Source organism: Podarcis cretensis (genome assembly GCF_951804945.1).
Source record: "Podarcis cretensis genome assembly, chromosome: 6".
In the NCBI taxonomy this organism is placed as follows: Eukaryota; Metazoa; Chordata; class Lepidosauria; order Squamata; family Lacertidae; genus Podarcis; species Podarcis cretensis.
In genome coordinates, this window is record NC_137175.1 from 51,004,790 (window position 1) to 51,019,412 (window position 14,623).

The 14,623-nt window shown below is 45.9% G+C and overlaps 2 protein-coding genes across 6 annotated transcripts in view; one reads left to right on the forward strand and one right to left on the reverse strand.

Moving 5' to 3' along the window:
- Positions 1–14,623, reverse strand: part of MED8 (mediator complex subunit 8) — a 299,444-nt gene that overhangs the window by 44,854 nt on the left and 239,967 nt on the right. The gene's annotated exons all lie outside the window — the stretch shown is intronic.
- The window catches only part of SZT2 (SZT2 subunit of KICSTOR complex), a 94,103-nt gene that overhangs the window by 26,628 nt on the left and 52,852 nt on the right, over positions 1–14,623 (forward strand). For all 5 annotated transcript variants that reach the window (XM_079980206.1, XM_079980210.1, XM_079980207.1 and 2 more), the window contains exons 7-15: positions 217–323; positions 2,752–2,962; positions 4,127–4,297; positions 6,444–6,675; positions 7,011–7,140; positions 12,522–12,664; positions 12,911–13,063; positions 13,211–13,325; positions 13,964–14,169. In XM_079980206.1, the coding sequence (XP_079836332.1) occupies positions 217–323; positions 2,752–2,962; positions 4,127–4,297; positions 6,444–6,675; positions 7,011–7,140; positions 12,522–12,664; positions 12,911–13,063; positions 13,211–13,325; positions 13,964–14,169 (1,468 nt within the window). The remainder of the gene's footprint in view (positions 1–216; positions 324–2,751; positions 2,963–4,126; positions 4,298–6,443; positions 6,676–7,010; positions 7,141–12,521; positions 12,665–12,910; positions 13,064–13,210; positions 13,326–13,963; positions 14,170–14,623) is intronic.

Genomic DNA, 14,623 nt, shown 5'->3' on the forward strand with positions numbered 1-14,623 from the left:
ACAGAGAGAGAGAGAGAGAGAGAGAGAGAGAGAGAGAGAGAGAGAATACATCCTCTTGTGAATCTGAGGAAGCTACTGCATGCCTCCTCTAGAATTAAAGTAGCCATTCTCTAACCCCTATCCATGAATTGTATGTCTCCCTTGGGATTTAACTCTTAGATTCCTTTTAGAACGCCTGCCCTCTCCCATCTACTGCTAATATTTGTTTGTTTGCAGGGATTATCGTGATCACAGATGGTGTCACCAGTGTCCCAGATGTAGCAGTCTGTGAGACTCTGCTCAACCAACTGCGCAGTGGGACTGTGGCTTGTTCCTTTGTTCAGGTACTGTGGAAGACAGGCACATTAGTTCTTTACTGTGCATGCACTGTGATCAGAGCTAATCCAGCCAGCCTTCAGGGGAAAACAAGGCTGTTGCCTGTGGTGCCCAGCATTCCAGAAATCTCCACCTTTGCCACATAACTCTTGGCAACAGTTTCCTCTTGCATTTCTGGATTTACCTGCTTTCCCAATGCCTGCTAGGAGGTGAACTGGGACTTCTAGTAATGCTGCCTAGGAATCTGGCGGAAACACTTATTCCAGATGGATTTTTGTGGCACACAATTGTGTGATAGCTGGGGCTGAAATTCTATAATCCTTACCTAGGATTAAGTCCCAGTTGCAGCCCTGCACTGGCCTGCAAGTAGATCCCATTTAAAATACTGTATATCGGGCTTGCTTTTGAGCAGGCATGTATAGGGTTGCACACCTAGCTACTGAAAAGAAAAGCCTAAGTAAGAAAACAGTTTTTTTGTCAACTCTTGATTTTTTAATATGCTGTTAATTTTACCCAATATATGGTAGAACATGGGGAGACCAGTGCTCCTCCCCTCCCAGAAAAATAGGTGCCGGTAATCACTGTGAAGTTGTTACAGTAAGTGCCACACTTTTTAGCAAGGAAAAAAAGAGGCGCTGGGCCTGCATACACTTGAGTACCCCCTGGGGGGGGGGAAGCACTGAGCAGAGGGATTTCTGTTTGCTTACAGCAGGGGGGGGGGAATTAAGAATGGATGGGGAAGTGGCCTGACAGCTATGTAGATGTTGCTTACCTAGTGCAGGGCTGCATCAAGGTTTAGACCTGCACAGACACCCCAGATAACTTTGCAGGTGTGTCCATGAAGCTTCAACCTCACTGCCACCTTGATGCTGCCATGTCCCAGTAAGTGGCAGTAACACTAGTCTTGGAAGGGCAGTGGCACAGCACAGCTCCTCCACACCAGCCAGTCTTGGCACCAATTGTTTGTCGCGAATTCCTCGCGGCGCTTTTAGCAGAAACGCTCAGAGTCCCAGGTTTTTCCCAGTGCAGTCTTTTTAATGTGAGCTATATACAGGTATTTACAAAAACAGTCCATACAGAGTACCTGCTCCTTAAGGCAAATGAATACTCTCCACCACAGCACAACCACCACACCAACTGTTGAACAGGCTTTCCTTTTAAAACAGGTGATAGCCAATCACATTCTTGCTGAGTCACTCTGACCCAGCACTTCACAGAGTATTGCATCAGCCTGTTGAAGCCTGCAGACTTACTCAGTATCCCTCGAATCCCAACATTGTTCAGCCTATGTACTGTTGAAGAATGAGTGAGTTCACCTATACTCCTTTCTCCTTGAGAACATTGTCTTGAGCAATCAGTGAAGTTTAGAAATTTGAATTTGCATTGCCAATTACCGAGGTAATGCCGCCTTCGGTTTTAAATACCAAAGCTTTTTTTTAAAAAAAAAAAATCAAACCCAACTACTCAGATGTGACAGGTGTCAGCAACTATCATCCCTAAAGCAGTTCACATTTTAAGCAGCCCACTAAATAAATTCCTAACCGTTTAAAACAGCAGCCTGCACCCTGTTCCAGGTGAATTAGTGAACTGCTAAAAGGTAAAGGTAAAGGACCCCTGACAACAGTTAAGTCTAGTCGCAGACGACTCTGGGGTTACGGCGCTCATCTTGGCCGGCTTTTGTCTGCAGACAGCTTTTCCGGGTCAAGTGGCCAGCATGACTAAGCCGCTTCTGGTGTAACAGAACACCGAAATCAGAGCAGCGCACAGAAACACTGTTTACCTTCCCGCCAGAGTGGTACCTATTTATCTACTTTAACTTTTTTGGCATGCTTTTGAACAGCTAGGCTGGCGGGAGCTGGGATCGAGCAATGGGAGCTCACCCCGTCATGGGGATTCGAACCACCAACCTTCTGATCGGCAAGCCCAGGAGGCTGTGGTTTAGACCACAGCGCCACCCGCTGTGCTAGACATTTAAAATTTTATTCTCATGCCCAACTCCCTGGATCATTGCTCCAAGGTATCCTCTAAGCAGGGGCCTATAGTACCGTACTTTTCAGGCCTTCGTCTAAAAGCAAGAAGAAATACATACAGAAGGAGTTAGGAGTTGCAATGCCCATTGTCACATATAAAGCCAATCCTCTTCCTGTAATTTCGGAGACAGGATGATTGCGTATATGTAGACTAATGTGAAATGGGCTTGATGAGAAAATTGCTTTGTGTGTTGCAAACAGGAAGGTGCTGTCGTCTTCACTTCTGGAGCACAAAGTGAAATAATTGCATGGGTTGAAGCTGTAGAATTTTATTTTTATTTTTTGCATTGTGCACCCAGCAGTTTGACATACACTTCGGCAGGATGGGTTGAAATTGAGTTCATTACAATATAGGTGGCAGGAGCTGTTTCAAGGGGAAAGTGTCATGTGATTTTTCTTTCCCCAGGTGGGTGGAGTCTACTCTTACGATTGCAGTTTTGGTCACGTTCCCAATGTGGAGCTCATGAAGTTCATTGCCATGGCAACGTTTGGTACATACCTCTCCACATGTCCTGAGGTGGAGCCTTCTAGTTTGGACCTGAATGTCTACCACAAAGCTTTTCTGCTGTACTCCTTTCTGCGCAGCGGGGAATCACTGAACCCTGAGTATTACTGTGGTGAGCTTATTCTGCATGGAATTCAGAAATACTCCCCATCTTACCCACCCTGTCTTCACTAGTGCAAAAGGCCCAAGAACCTTGAACATGTTTGAGATGTGTGAATGCATAGTAGGCCACCTTTGCAAGATAGTGGGTGTGATGGATGTTGCATGAGATTGAAGGATGAATAAGCAGGACTGTGGAAGCTCTCGGCTATTCTTTGCCTCATTTTTAAAAAACAGTTGGCCTAGAACCAAACAAAATCAAACAAAACAGCACGGTTTTGTTTCATAGACCTTTTTGCAGTTTCATACATTTATATACCCCTTAATATTTAATATATTATTGTGTGTGTGTGTGTGTGTGTGTGTGTATAAACCATAGCCGTATCATATCTGAAATGCAACAGCACCATATACAGTGGTACCTCAGGTTAAGTACTTAATTCATTCCAGAAGTCCGTACTTAACCTGAAATTGTTCTTAACCTGAAGCACCACTTTAGCTAATGGGGTCTCCCGCTGCTGCTGCTGCGCCACCGGAGCACGATTTCTGTTCTCATCCTGAAACAAAGTACTTAACCTGAAGCACTATTTCTGGGTTAGCGGAGTCTGTAACCTGAAGCGTATGTAACCTGAAGCGTATGTAACCTGAGGTACCGCTGTAATATAGTGAAATCTTAGTAAAGCAGAAATGTAGCAGCACACTTTTAAAAACATCTTGAGGGTTGAGGAAAGCTTGTCAGAACAGATGTATCTTCATTTGAAGCTCATCAAATGTGGTGCCTGCCATACTGGGAGGGAAATCCAGAGGGTCAGTGCTGTCACAGGGAACACCCGCTTCTGATAAATTATTAGATGACAATCTGTTGGTGACCAAGTTGTTGGCAGGCCCTCCACTAAATATCCTAAGGTTCAGCTGATGCTGAAGAGGTCTGCATTACAGCAGTAGTTCAGGGCTTCTCCGTTCTGCTCCTTTTAAAGAAGAAAAGTGTGGTCAATTCTAAGCATGTTATTTTAAGCATCCTACCAAGTACAGTTTGTCTCCGTCCTAGACTTCTAGCCTTAGCATTTCAGTTGTGTGGTTGACTCTTTGTAGTAGCTGCTGGAGGCCCTTGCAAAGTGCCTTGGGACCCTCTTTTAAGGGTGGGAATAACTGGCATAATTGTCTACTGTCGTTGCAGTGTCCCAGCACAGGCTGTTCAATGAACACCTTGTTTCCGCAAGCAGCAACCCTGCCTTGGCTATGAGGCGGAAGAAGCATACGGAGAAGGAAGTACATGCTGATCTTATCAGTATCATCTCTGTCCGGCTGCGAGAGGGTTATAGTATCCGCGAGGTCAACGTCACAAAAGGTGACTCCCAGTAATCTTACTCTGCTTTGTGAAGTGTGGCCAGTGTTCATCTGATGCCCACTCAGACAATACCTAGAGCAGGTTCTGGGGGCCAAACGGAGTCCTCCAATCCCCTCAGTTTGGCCCTCAGAACTTTCCTCTGGCCACATCCCTCGATAGCCTTGCATTGCACAGCTGAGTGTTTTTCGAGTTTCGCCTGGCTGGAATGTGTCCTTGGACTCTGATTGGGCCTCCTGCTAACTGGGATGAAGGATAGGGCAGGGGTGTACAAATGTGTGTAGGAACTATCCTCCTGTACAAAGGTAAAATTCGCATTTGCTGCTTTTGCTTCTGTCCCCCACCCACCACTAGTATGTGATCCCTGGAAAGCTGCCCCGAAGGTAATGTGGCCCTTGGACTGAAATGTTCCCCATCCCTAATCCAGAATATAGCTCAAGCACACCATGTACCATCAGGGGTTTTCTTACTGCCCCCTAAGACAGGGGTCTGCAACCTTTAAGACAAAAAGAGCCACTTGGACCCATTTCCAAAGAAAAAAAAACTGGGAGCCGCAAAACTTGCCATTATAAAAATAACTTTTTTGTCACTTTTTTATTATTTCTTTGTTTGACCCCTCAGAATTACTCCTCCTCATAGAAATAAACGTTAAATTAACAAGTTACCTTTTTTTGTGTGTGTGTTCTTCACTCCCCTTCAAAACAGTGACCAACGTACATGCCCCCTTTCAATGCAGTGACCAGCGTACATGCCCCTTACAATGTAGCGGGCAGGCGGGCGGGAAGGTGACGTCGGGACGGTGCGTGACTAACGCACGCACCGCCCCCATGCGACTTCACAGCCAGTACAGCGCCCGCCACAGTGGGGAGTGTCGGGGCGCACAATGTGCCTCCTCCCCTCGCTAGTATCCGCCTCGGAGCTGCGGCAGAGGTGTAAAAGAGCCACACGCGGCTCCGGAGCCGCGGGTTGCAGACCCCTGCCCTAAGAGCTAGGGTGCTGGGACGGATGTAGTATTGGGTCTGAATGTGGTGACCTCAGGTTCACATTCTAGCTCACCAGTGAAGCTTGCCAGAATGTCTTGGCTCTGTTTGTCTATCCATGTATCCAAGAACTTCATATAAATCAGCATAAATATTGGGCACCCATGGACCATGGGCCAGCTTAACACACCATCAGTGCGCAAAAGCTTGTAAGCATGATGGAACTGTATATATCTTCTCCCCATCCCTCCCACATTGTACTCAGCTTAAAGCTGCTATGGGAACCTGTGGCCCTACAGATGACCGTAGACTCCAGATCCCATCAGCCCCAGTGGTCAAGGGTGATAGGAGTTGTAATAGAACAACATCTGGGTGGCTGCAGATTCGCTATCCCTTTCTTAATCCCATTTTCTAGTTTTTTTTTTGGGGGGGGGGTTCTGTTAAGAAAAAGATCTTGTCTCCAGAGAAGCTAAAAATATCTTTTTAAAAAGAAAATAAAATAAAAAGGGGGCAAGCAGCTGAGTTTTTCATCATCAAATCTTGTGCCATGCCATATTCTGACTAATATATTATGTATATGAACACAATGGAGCTTTTTTGGCTGTTAGTGTGTGAATAAAAAGTAGAAAGCTAGAAAAGAGACCAGAAAGCTGATGCAACGGAGGCCACGCAGTGCATAGAAACTTATTTTGCCAGAGTCCCAGCACATTTTGAGCTGTGAGGCCAAGTATTCTTCAAGGGAATACTTGCTGCCAAATGTAGCTGCATGAATAAGAAATTCAAGCATGCACAGCAGATAAGTGGATGTTTCTGTGTTAGATTCAGAAACATGCAATTTGTCTCAAATGCACTGGGATTGTTAGTCTGTTGAAATAATAAATATTATACTCTCCCTATGTGGTCCGTGGCCCATGGGGTCTAAAAACGAGATAGTTGCTATCATCTGGGGTGAATGAGCCAAGTAAAATTATTGACCGTGTTATCTTTCACAGAAAGGCACTTTAATTGTGTGTTCCTGATCTTAGTCGGCTCTGTTAAAGGTCCTGAATCTGTGCCTCTTTGAGAAATGATGCATGTACATCCATCTCAAGGCGTAGTGCAGTGGGGGTGGGGGCAAGATGGGACGCTGACTATAACCCGTTTCTCTCAATCTTACTGCATGCTTATAGGTGGCACTCATCTAGAAGTGAAGTTAGTCCTGTTGTGGAAGCACAATATGAGAATTGAATACTTGGCAGTGGCCCCATGGCCTTTGGACCCTTCTAAACGTAGTACATGGGTGGAAGTGACTATGGAGGGCAGCTATGACATTTTGCACGACATCAGCTGCACCATGCGGAAACCTATCACCAGCCTGTACCGCACAACTGTGATACGCCGCTTCTGGAACACTTTGCAAAGGTAAGTCTGCTAGCGCCTGCCCTATTACTGGGGTGGTGGCTCTCCATATTTCCTTCCCAAAGGCATCATGGGCAGTATGTATCTTCTTCTTTGAAGCTGTGTATTCACTCTTAAGGAGCAGTGCTTCTACTGCTGCTCTTAAACATATTGTTTTCCATCTCTGGTGCTGGACAGTGGCTGGGCACAGAAGACAATTTCATTACATGAGCAAAAGAGTTATCGCTGCTTGTAAGGAAAGTATGAATAGGAGATGGTAATTGTCTCTGGTAGATCAGCATTGACAATGCACTGGTGTAATGTAAATGTCACTGGTAGGGGTGATGTTGTCTTTTCAGCATCAACCAAACAGATCAGATGCTGGTTCACCTACAGTCGTTTGACAGTGTGCCAGAACACTTCACAATCCCTGAAAGCACTAGAAATGGAGTGCCTCTCTTCTACATTCCTCCAGGATCCACAACACCGGTATGTTGTTTGCTGTCTCTGATCCTTGACTGAGATAATAGAGGCCCAGCTCTTATATCTAATTTAGCTGCCTGCCTGCTGAGCTCTTAGAGTTGACTGCCTTATGCTGATTTGCATGTTGAGGGGGAGAGGGAAGTATGGGTATTTTGTTCATCCTACTTTCAGGGGTGGATGATATTCTGCAGTATTGTATTTCAATTATGTTGTATCTATTTGGTAGGGTACTGCATGAACCTGTTCAATTCTACTGTGTCTAGTCATACAGTTCCTTAGGTATTCCCTTCTGAGTTATCCCAAGTCAACCTGTATAGATGTGTATTTTTTAAGACCATCAATTAAAGATGGTGTGTGTGTGTGTGTGTGTGTGTGTGTGTTCTTGACTATATAGAGTCATTGCTTCTTATGCAACAGCAGGTTGCAAGCAGTAGACCAGAGGTCACCAACATCTGGCCTGGGGGCCGGATAAGGCCTGAAACCCTCGTTTATCCAGCCCGCGGCGACCACCACCCCCCCGCTCTTACCGGCGCGGTTTGGGGACCCACTTCCGGGTCGGAAGAGCACCAGAAACAGCTTGTGCGCATGCGCAGGGGCCTCCTACGCGTGCGCACACGCTACAGTGGTGCCTCGCAAGACGAAAAGAATCCGTTCCGCGAGTCTCTTCGTCTAGCAGTTTTTTCGTCTTGCGAAGCAAGCCCATTGACGGCTTAGCAGATTAGCGCTATTAGTGGCTTTTAGCGGATAAGCAGATAAGCGGCTTAGCGGCTTAGAAAAAGGGGGGGAGGGGAAAAAACCCCGCAGGAACTCGCAAGACATTTTCGTCTTGCGAAGCAAGCCCATAGGAAATTCGTTTTGCGAAGCACCTCCAAAACGGAAAACCCTTTCGTCTAGCGGGTTTTCCGTCTTGCGAGGCATTCGTCTTGCGGGGCACCACTGTATTTCCGGTGCTCCTCTGACCCGGATGTGCACTGGAAATAGCCTGTCTGCACACATACGGGCACATGCTCCCCTGCCTTTTGGCCTGCTGTGCGATTGTCACCAGGCCGAGGCAAGAAAAGCTTGCCGACCCCTGCAGTAGACTTTATTAAAATGACAGTTGTAGGCGTAGGTTAATCCATCAAAACCTTTCAGAAGGAGTATCTAATCTGAATTCAAATACCAAACAAATATTCTGGAAACCATCGGTTGACTAGGTAAATAATACAGTTCTTGTTTGCCTGTCCCTTACTGTGCTGCTTGATGTGCTGTTCTGTGTAGCCTTTGCATTTGGCTACTGCAATAGGGAAAATTCCAAAAGATAAACTCTATTCCTCACAATCCTTTTAACCTTATTATTTGTAATAACTTTGCAGCTAATTTCTCTTTGTTTGTTTTTAAATGCTCATTTTCTTAATTTTTTATACAGTAAGCCCAGATCAATTGTATACAAATAAAAGGTAAAAAATTGTAAAAATATATAACGAAACCAGAGCTTCAGCCTAGCATGCATGATCACTTCTAACTGCAAAATAAATGTGTAATATAGAGGAATGCAGATCTGTGTAAGAACTCTCAGTGCAACACATTTGTCAAACCTCCAAATAACAGATGTCTGAGTAATAGGTCTAATCAAAAAGTTTTGTGAGGATCCGGGGTCCTGCAGGTACACCTTGACCCACCAGATAATGCAAAAACAGACCCCATGCACATACAAAATTATCTCTCTTTATTTTGCCTCACAACACACAATGACATTTTGTCAATTTTTCAGCTAATGCAATTAAGCATACCTTTGCCTACCAGCCTTGCATAGTGAAAGAGAAAACTGAAATAAGGGCAAGTCCTGGGTCAGGAAAAGCTCTGGTTAAGAATATCCATGATTTCTTTGAGTAGTACCACAGGTCAAGATCACCACAAATGAAACATTGCGCCAGTTTTACCGCATCCCTTCCCAGTACAGCATAGACACAGTGTTATTCATGCAACCCAGTTTAACCAGGATAACGTCCACCTGTATATTAGCTCCAGTGTGGTCTCTCTTAACTTTGCAGACACAAACTTCAGTGGCGTCTTTGACCACACAGCATTCCAGACATTTCCCTTGATTTCGGGTCCACCTCCCAAGCTCTGCATAGGCCCTTAGTCATGCCACATACCTTGGGAAGCAAAATCCTGTATACAACACGGATATCAAACACTTGATGTCTTGGCCATCATTAAGGCAGTGATTTTCAAATAATGTCAGACGTCTAGGGACTTCCCCTGAGCACTTTAACGTCATACCGAGATATGGACCTCGGAGAGGTTGATTTCAGTTGTAACTAAGATGTCCCAGCATGGTGCAAAGCTACTTCCCATTTAATGTTTGATCTTTGGTGAAAAGAACAGCTGCTCTATACAGACCTTTATCGTCCCATCCTTTGAATTGGTTTATCTTTATCTGAAAAACAGGTGAAACAAGAAGGGGTAACAAAGGTACAGTGGTGCCCCGCAAGACGAATGCCCCGCAAGACAAAAAACTCGCTAGACGAAAGGGTTTTCCGTTTTTCGAGGTGCTTCGCAAGACAAATTTCCCTATGGGCTTGCTTTGCAAGACGAAAACGTCTTGCGAGTTTGCTTCCTTTTTCTTAAAGCCGTTAATACCCCGGGGAATCCGCGCTCCGCAAGACGAAAAAATCGCAAGACGAAGCAACTCGCGGAACAAATTAATTTCGTCTTGCGAGGCACCACTGTAAATGGGTGGAACGGGAGTCAAAAACAAAGCCCATTTCTTCCACATTTTCAGGGTCACTCAGTGGATTGGCTATTGCTTTCCTCTTTGCCAAGGACAGTTTTTGGGAATGGTATGTCTCTGCCCTTGGGGCAATCTGGACGAATTTCAGTCAGAACCAATGCTACATCCAGATTGTCATTTACTAAATAAGATAATTGTCGGAGTGAGGCGTTCACAAAGTAAAGGAAGGATTGAACTCTGATTAATAAGAATACACACAGAGGCTTGAACCAGCAAGACTCTGGGAAGGGTGCGTATAATAGTCTCTGTCTCTCTCTCCCTCCAGCCCCTGGCCCAGGTCCTTTTATTCACAAAAGAGCTTTTTACAGAGTCTTCGTAAGAACCAATCAGATTTCTTCTGAGCATTTCCACAAACCCCATGTAGGAACAAAGTTAAACTACCAAAACTAATTAAGCACACATATTTCTGGGGTAAACAAAGAACAGAACTACAAAGGAGAGCATTTGGCAACCCCAGAGGTGATAAACAAGCAATATACATGATAAGAAGGACGGCCAGGAGGACAGCGGATCATTATCACCTTTATGTGAGATCTGTTTCCTGGCCCTAAGATTAACATCCTAAGATTAACATATCAGAAAAGCTACATCAAAGAAGCTGCCCACTGTCTTTGATGACCCAGGAGCCTGCCTGGTGAAGCAACTGGGCTGTGTAGTGACTTGTGAAGAAAGAGAAATGGAACAGGGATGCAGAGGTGTGAATTGATCAAGAATCATATCAAAATAGTTTAAACCCAGTCAACGCAATGCTTTCATTGCTGACAAAGATGGCTTACTCTATATTTGTTATAATTCCTCAAGGTAATCCCACCTGACCCCACACTCTGGATATTTGCACTCCTACATCGGAGCTGGCATGATTCATAATAAAACTGAAGGTTTGGGACCCCCTTCCACCCCATTCCTTGTTTGATACGTAATGATTTTGCTCATTAGGGGCCTCTGCCTTCCCTTAATAAAGCCATTAAGCAACTTTTGCCATTGTCTAATCACTCCATCATCCAACCAGATGGGGGGAGCATGTGGAATAAGAACAAGAATCAAGGTAACAAAGATGCTTTTACTGCTGAGATTCTCTCTAACTAGGTGAGACTGAGAGCTCCATCTGTGTAAGTCGGTTTTGACATCTTTCACTAGTGAGTAATAATTTTTCCTTTTGAGTTGCTGAAGCAGTTAGATGATCACTGTCCCCAGATACTTTAGGCACCTGAGCTGCAAAGTAAAACTGCAAGTGCTTTGTAGTTGATCAGCTGGCGGTATGCCTATGCATAACATAACATACTTACCACAGTTCACTTCAAGACCAGTTGCAGAGTGAAAGGGGTCCAAGACTGTTTGGATCTCAGGTCAGACTTTGATCGGATCTTTCAGAAAAAGGAGGCTACTGTCAGCAAACAGGCTGAGTACATGCTCTCTGCCATTTACACCTAGGCCTTCCACGTCGTTATTGTTGCATGTTAAAATTAGTCAGAGTTTCCATAACCATAAACAGCAATGGCGAAAGGGGGCATTCCTGTTGAGTGGCTCTGCAGAGGTAGAAGAAAGGAGAATCCAGGCTGCTCCCCCTCATTGCCACTTGTGATTCAAAAACAGAGTTCCAAAGTTAACTTAGTCAGCTGAAAGGGCTGCTATATCCAGTCCATTTCCTTGAACACAGCTTAGGAGACTAACACCACCTATGTCTCTTGGTGTTGACTAATCTCTGTCAAATTAAGAACCCCATCGATCAGGTCAGACATGTGCCTTTGAGGCACAAGCTCCTTTTGATCTGCCCCAATGTAATGGCCAAAAACAAGTTCAGTCAGGATGCCAAGACCACAGACGAGTAAAGGCGTCAGGACTTTAAGCAGTGCAAGCTAATCTTTATTTGATCTTCTTGAGGCCTCAAGGCAGCTGTCTTGAGTTTCTGAGCCATTGTTCATCTCTCATATTAATGCTAGCCATCCCTCTCTTCCAGCTTCCCCTATAGGTTTTACCTCGCAGCCCATTCTTAGCACTTATTGTTCTGTTTATATGTAGCATTTTCATTGAGTAAGTACACTTGTTGATTTCCTGCACCATGCATTGACAATCTAGCTTGTTGCAGTTCATTTTGACCATTGCATATATAATGTCAGGCCCTCATGGGGTCTGTCTTAGGCAAACACTCAGAGGTGCTTTTTTCATTGCTGTTTAAAAACAAATGGGGTGCTAGATATTCTCTCAGTAGGAAATTTTGGGTGGTATTCTACTAACTATTTCCATCAGCACAAGGATTACAGTTAACTGAATGCGGCTTCCCCCTCTCCTCTCTGCAATATGCCCTGTGCCCTCCCCAGATCTGCTCCAGAGAGTTGGAGGAACCCTTAGGGCAGATTTGGGGGGAGGAGAGGGAGGTAGTTTCATTATGGCACCCAGGCACTGCAATGGCAGCAATTTGTGAGTTTGTCCTTGGTGTCTGTAACTTCTGATGAAGATGATTTTGAACTGTTTCAGGGGAATGGCATAATTTGACCAACCTTGTGCTTAACCACCTAGCATGACGGATTTGGGGGGGCGGCAGAATGTGCTGCACTCCACCATAGAACCAAAGGCGAAGGCACCAACAGAGTACTATTTCCCTCCCTCTTAGGTACTGTCGTTGCAGCACAGCAGCTCGGACTCCTGCCACTCGCAGTTTGCAGCCTATTGGAAGCCCATTCTGTCTATGGATGCCAACTTCTGGCAGAGGTGGCTGCACATGCACCGCATCGTAATCCTCTTGGAGCATGACATGTATGTGCACGCTGGGTTGCTGTGTGTCTCTTGGTTGGGGGAGCATGCATAGAGATAGCTGAAGTACCCCAGCCACAGTGCAAATCTTGCTAAGTGGCTTAGCCTGTGGTTTTGCTTGTTCTTACCGATAGCATCGAAATGGCTGAGGGAGACCTCTCACATGTGTGTTTTGCCCAAGAGTAGAAGGATGAGGAACCAGCAGTCTATCCTGGACCATGAGTAGTAACCCTTTGATGTACTTCCCAGGCCAGTCCCAAAGCATTTGCACACCCCAGGCAACAACGGCCGCTACAGCACTATTCAGTGCCGCATCTCGCACTCGGCGCTGACTTCCTTGCTGCGTGACTGGAGTAGCTTTGTGCTTGTGGAAGGCTACTCCTACGTCAAGCTCATGCGCAGGTAAGGCACTTAATAAAGGGGTGGGGCAGCTGGGGATGAGACGTTGTATAAGGTCCGCACCTTAGATTGGGGGTTAAGGTAGAAAAAGTTGTCAGCGCTTGTGTTGATGCTCGTTCCACCTGCTGTTTGTCGTTCTCCATTCTGCAGTTCTGAGGATCAGCCTCCGTTTTCATTCTATGTGGTGCGGATCATTTCCAAAACTCCCTGCATGGTCCTTCGTCTGGGGTTCCCCATTGGGACGCTTGCTAAGATCAGGAACAAAGTGAGTACTGGATTTCCTCGGGTCATAGTAAGCATTTAGCAAAACTGCAGGAAAATGCATTTACACAGCAAGAATCGGTTCAGTGGGTATTTTGGGGAGGAAGTAAATCCTTCAGCACTACCAAGCAGCAATATATTCTCCTGTACATTCAACAGCATCTGAAGTCCTCCTTGGGCTTCATAGACTAGAAGCCTTGTTTCTAGGCCTAAATAATATTGCGGTTGGTGGGCAAAGCTAGCTGGAGGGCCCATCCCTCCCACTCTCCTCCAGTAATGCAGCAAACTTGTCTAAAATTGCCTAGGCATATGGTATTTCTGGAACTGATCCAGGTCTTGATGGACATCTAAGAGGCAAGCTGTAGTCTCCTTCTGGGCTGCTTTAAGTAAGGAGGCTTCCATGGGGAATTCCCTCGTGGGGCTGATGTCTTAGTTTTTGGGACATCAGGTAACATTGCTGACAGAGACAGACCAGTACGCCTGGGGAATTTTGGAGCCAGAGTTGCAGCTTCTACAGAGATAACAGCAGGGCCCAAGGAGCTATGAGGGAACAGCAGGTTCCACAACAGCAGCTGTTCGTATGTAAGGGGCAGGCAAACGTTCTGCTCCAGTGTTTGTGCCCATCTACTTCTCTCCCAACAGATAGTAGAAGAATTAAGAGATCGTATCCTTCAGCTGCGCTTCCCCCACAGAGTCCAGAGCAAAGAGGCAACGCCAAAAGTGAAGCGGAAGGCCCTGGGCAGCAGCTCCCCATCAAAATCTCCTCCTGTGCCTGGGGCCCAGCCAACCCTCTCGGACAGGCCTTGCCTTATTGTGCTGCACAAGCCTCTGGAGAAGCTCCTGATTAGGTAACAGGGGCAGGACATGCAGAACATTTGGTACCTTAGAGCTTCAGTAGGCCTGGAACAGGCGGACCCTGGCATATGATTTGGCCACTGTGGAGGTTGTAAGTATCAGAAGTTGGACTGGACCCCAAAAACCTTCAGGGGTAGCTAACCTGGTGTTTGGGGCTACAGCTCCCATCACCCCTTCCTTCAGTCAGTATGCCCAATGGTCAGGAGTGATTGGAGTTGTAGTCCAAAACCTCTGGAGGACACCGTGTTAACTACTTGTTGGTCTAGGTCAGCAAGCTATTTCCCACAGGGACCCACCTAGTGCCTACAGGGAAAAGCACAAGCAGGGTATGAGGACATCAGTGTTCTCTCGCTGTTGTGGCCCAGCAGCTGTTATGCAGAGGCATGCTGCCTCTGATCCTGTGGTTTAATACTAAATAGCTGTTATCCTCCATTAATTTACCTAATT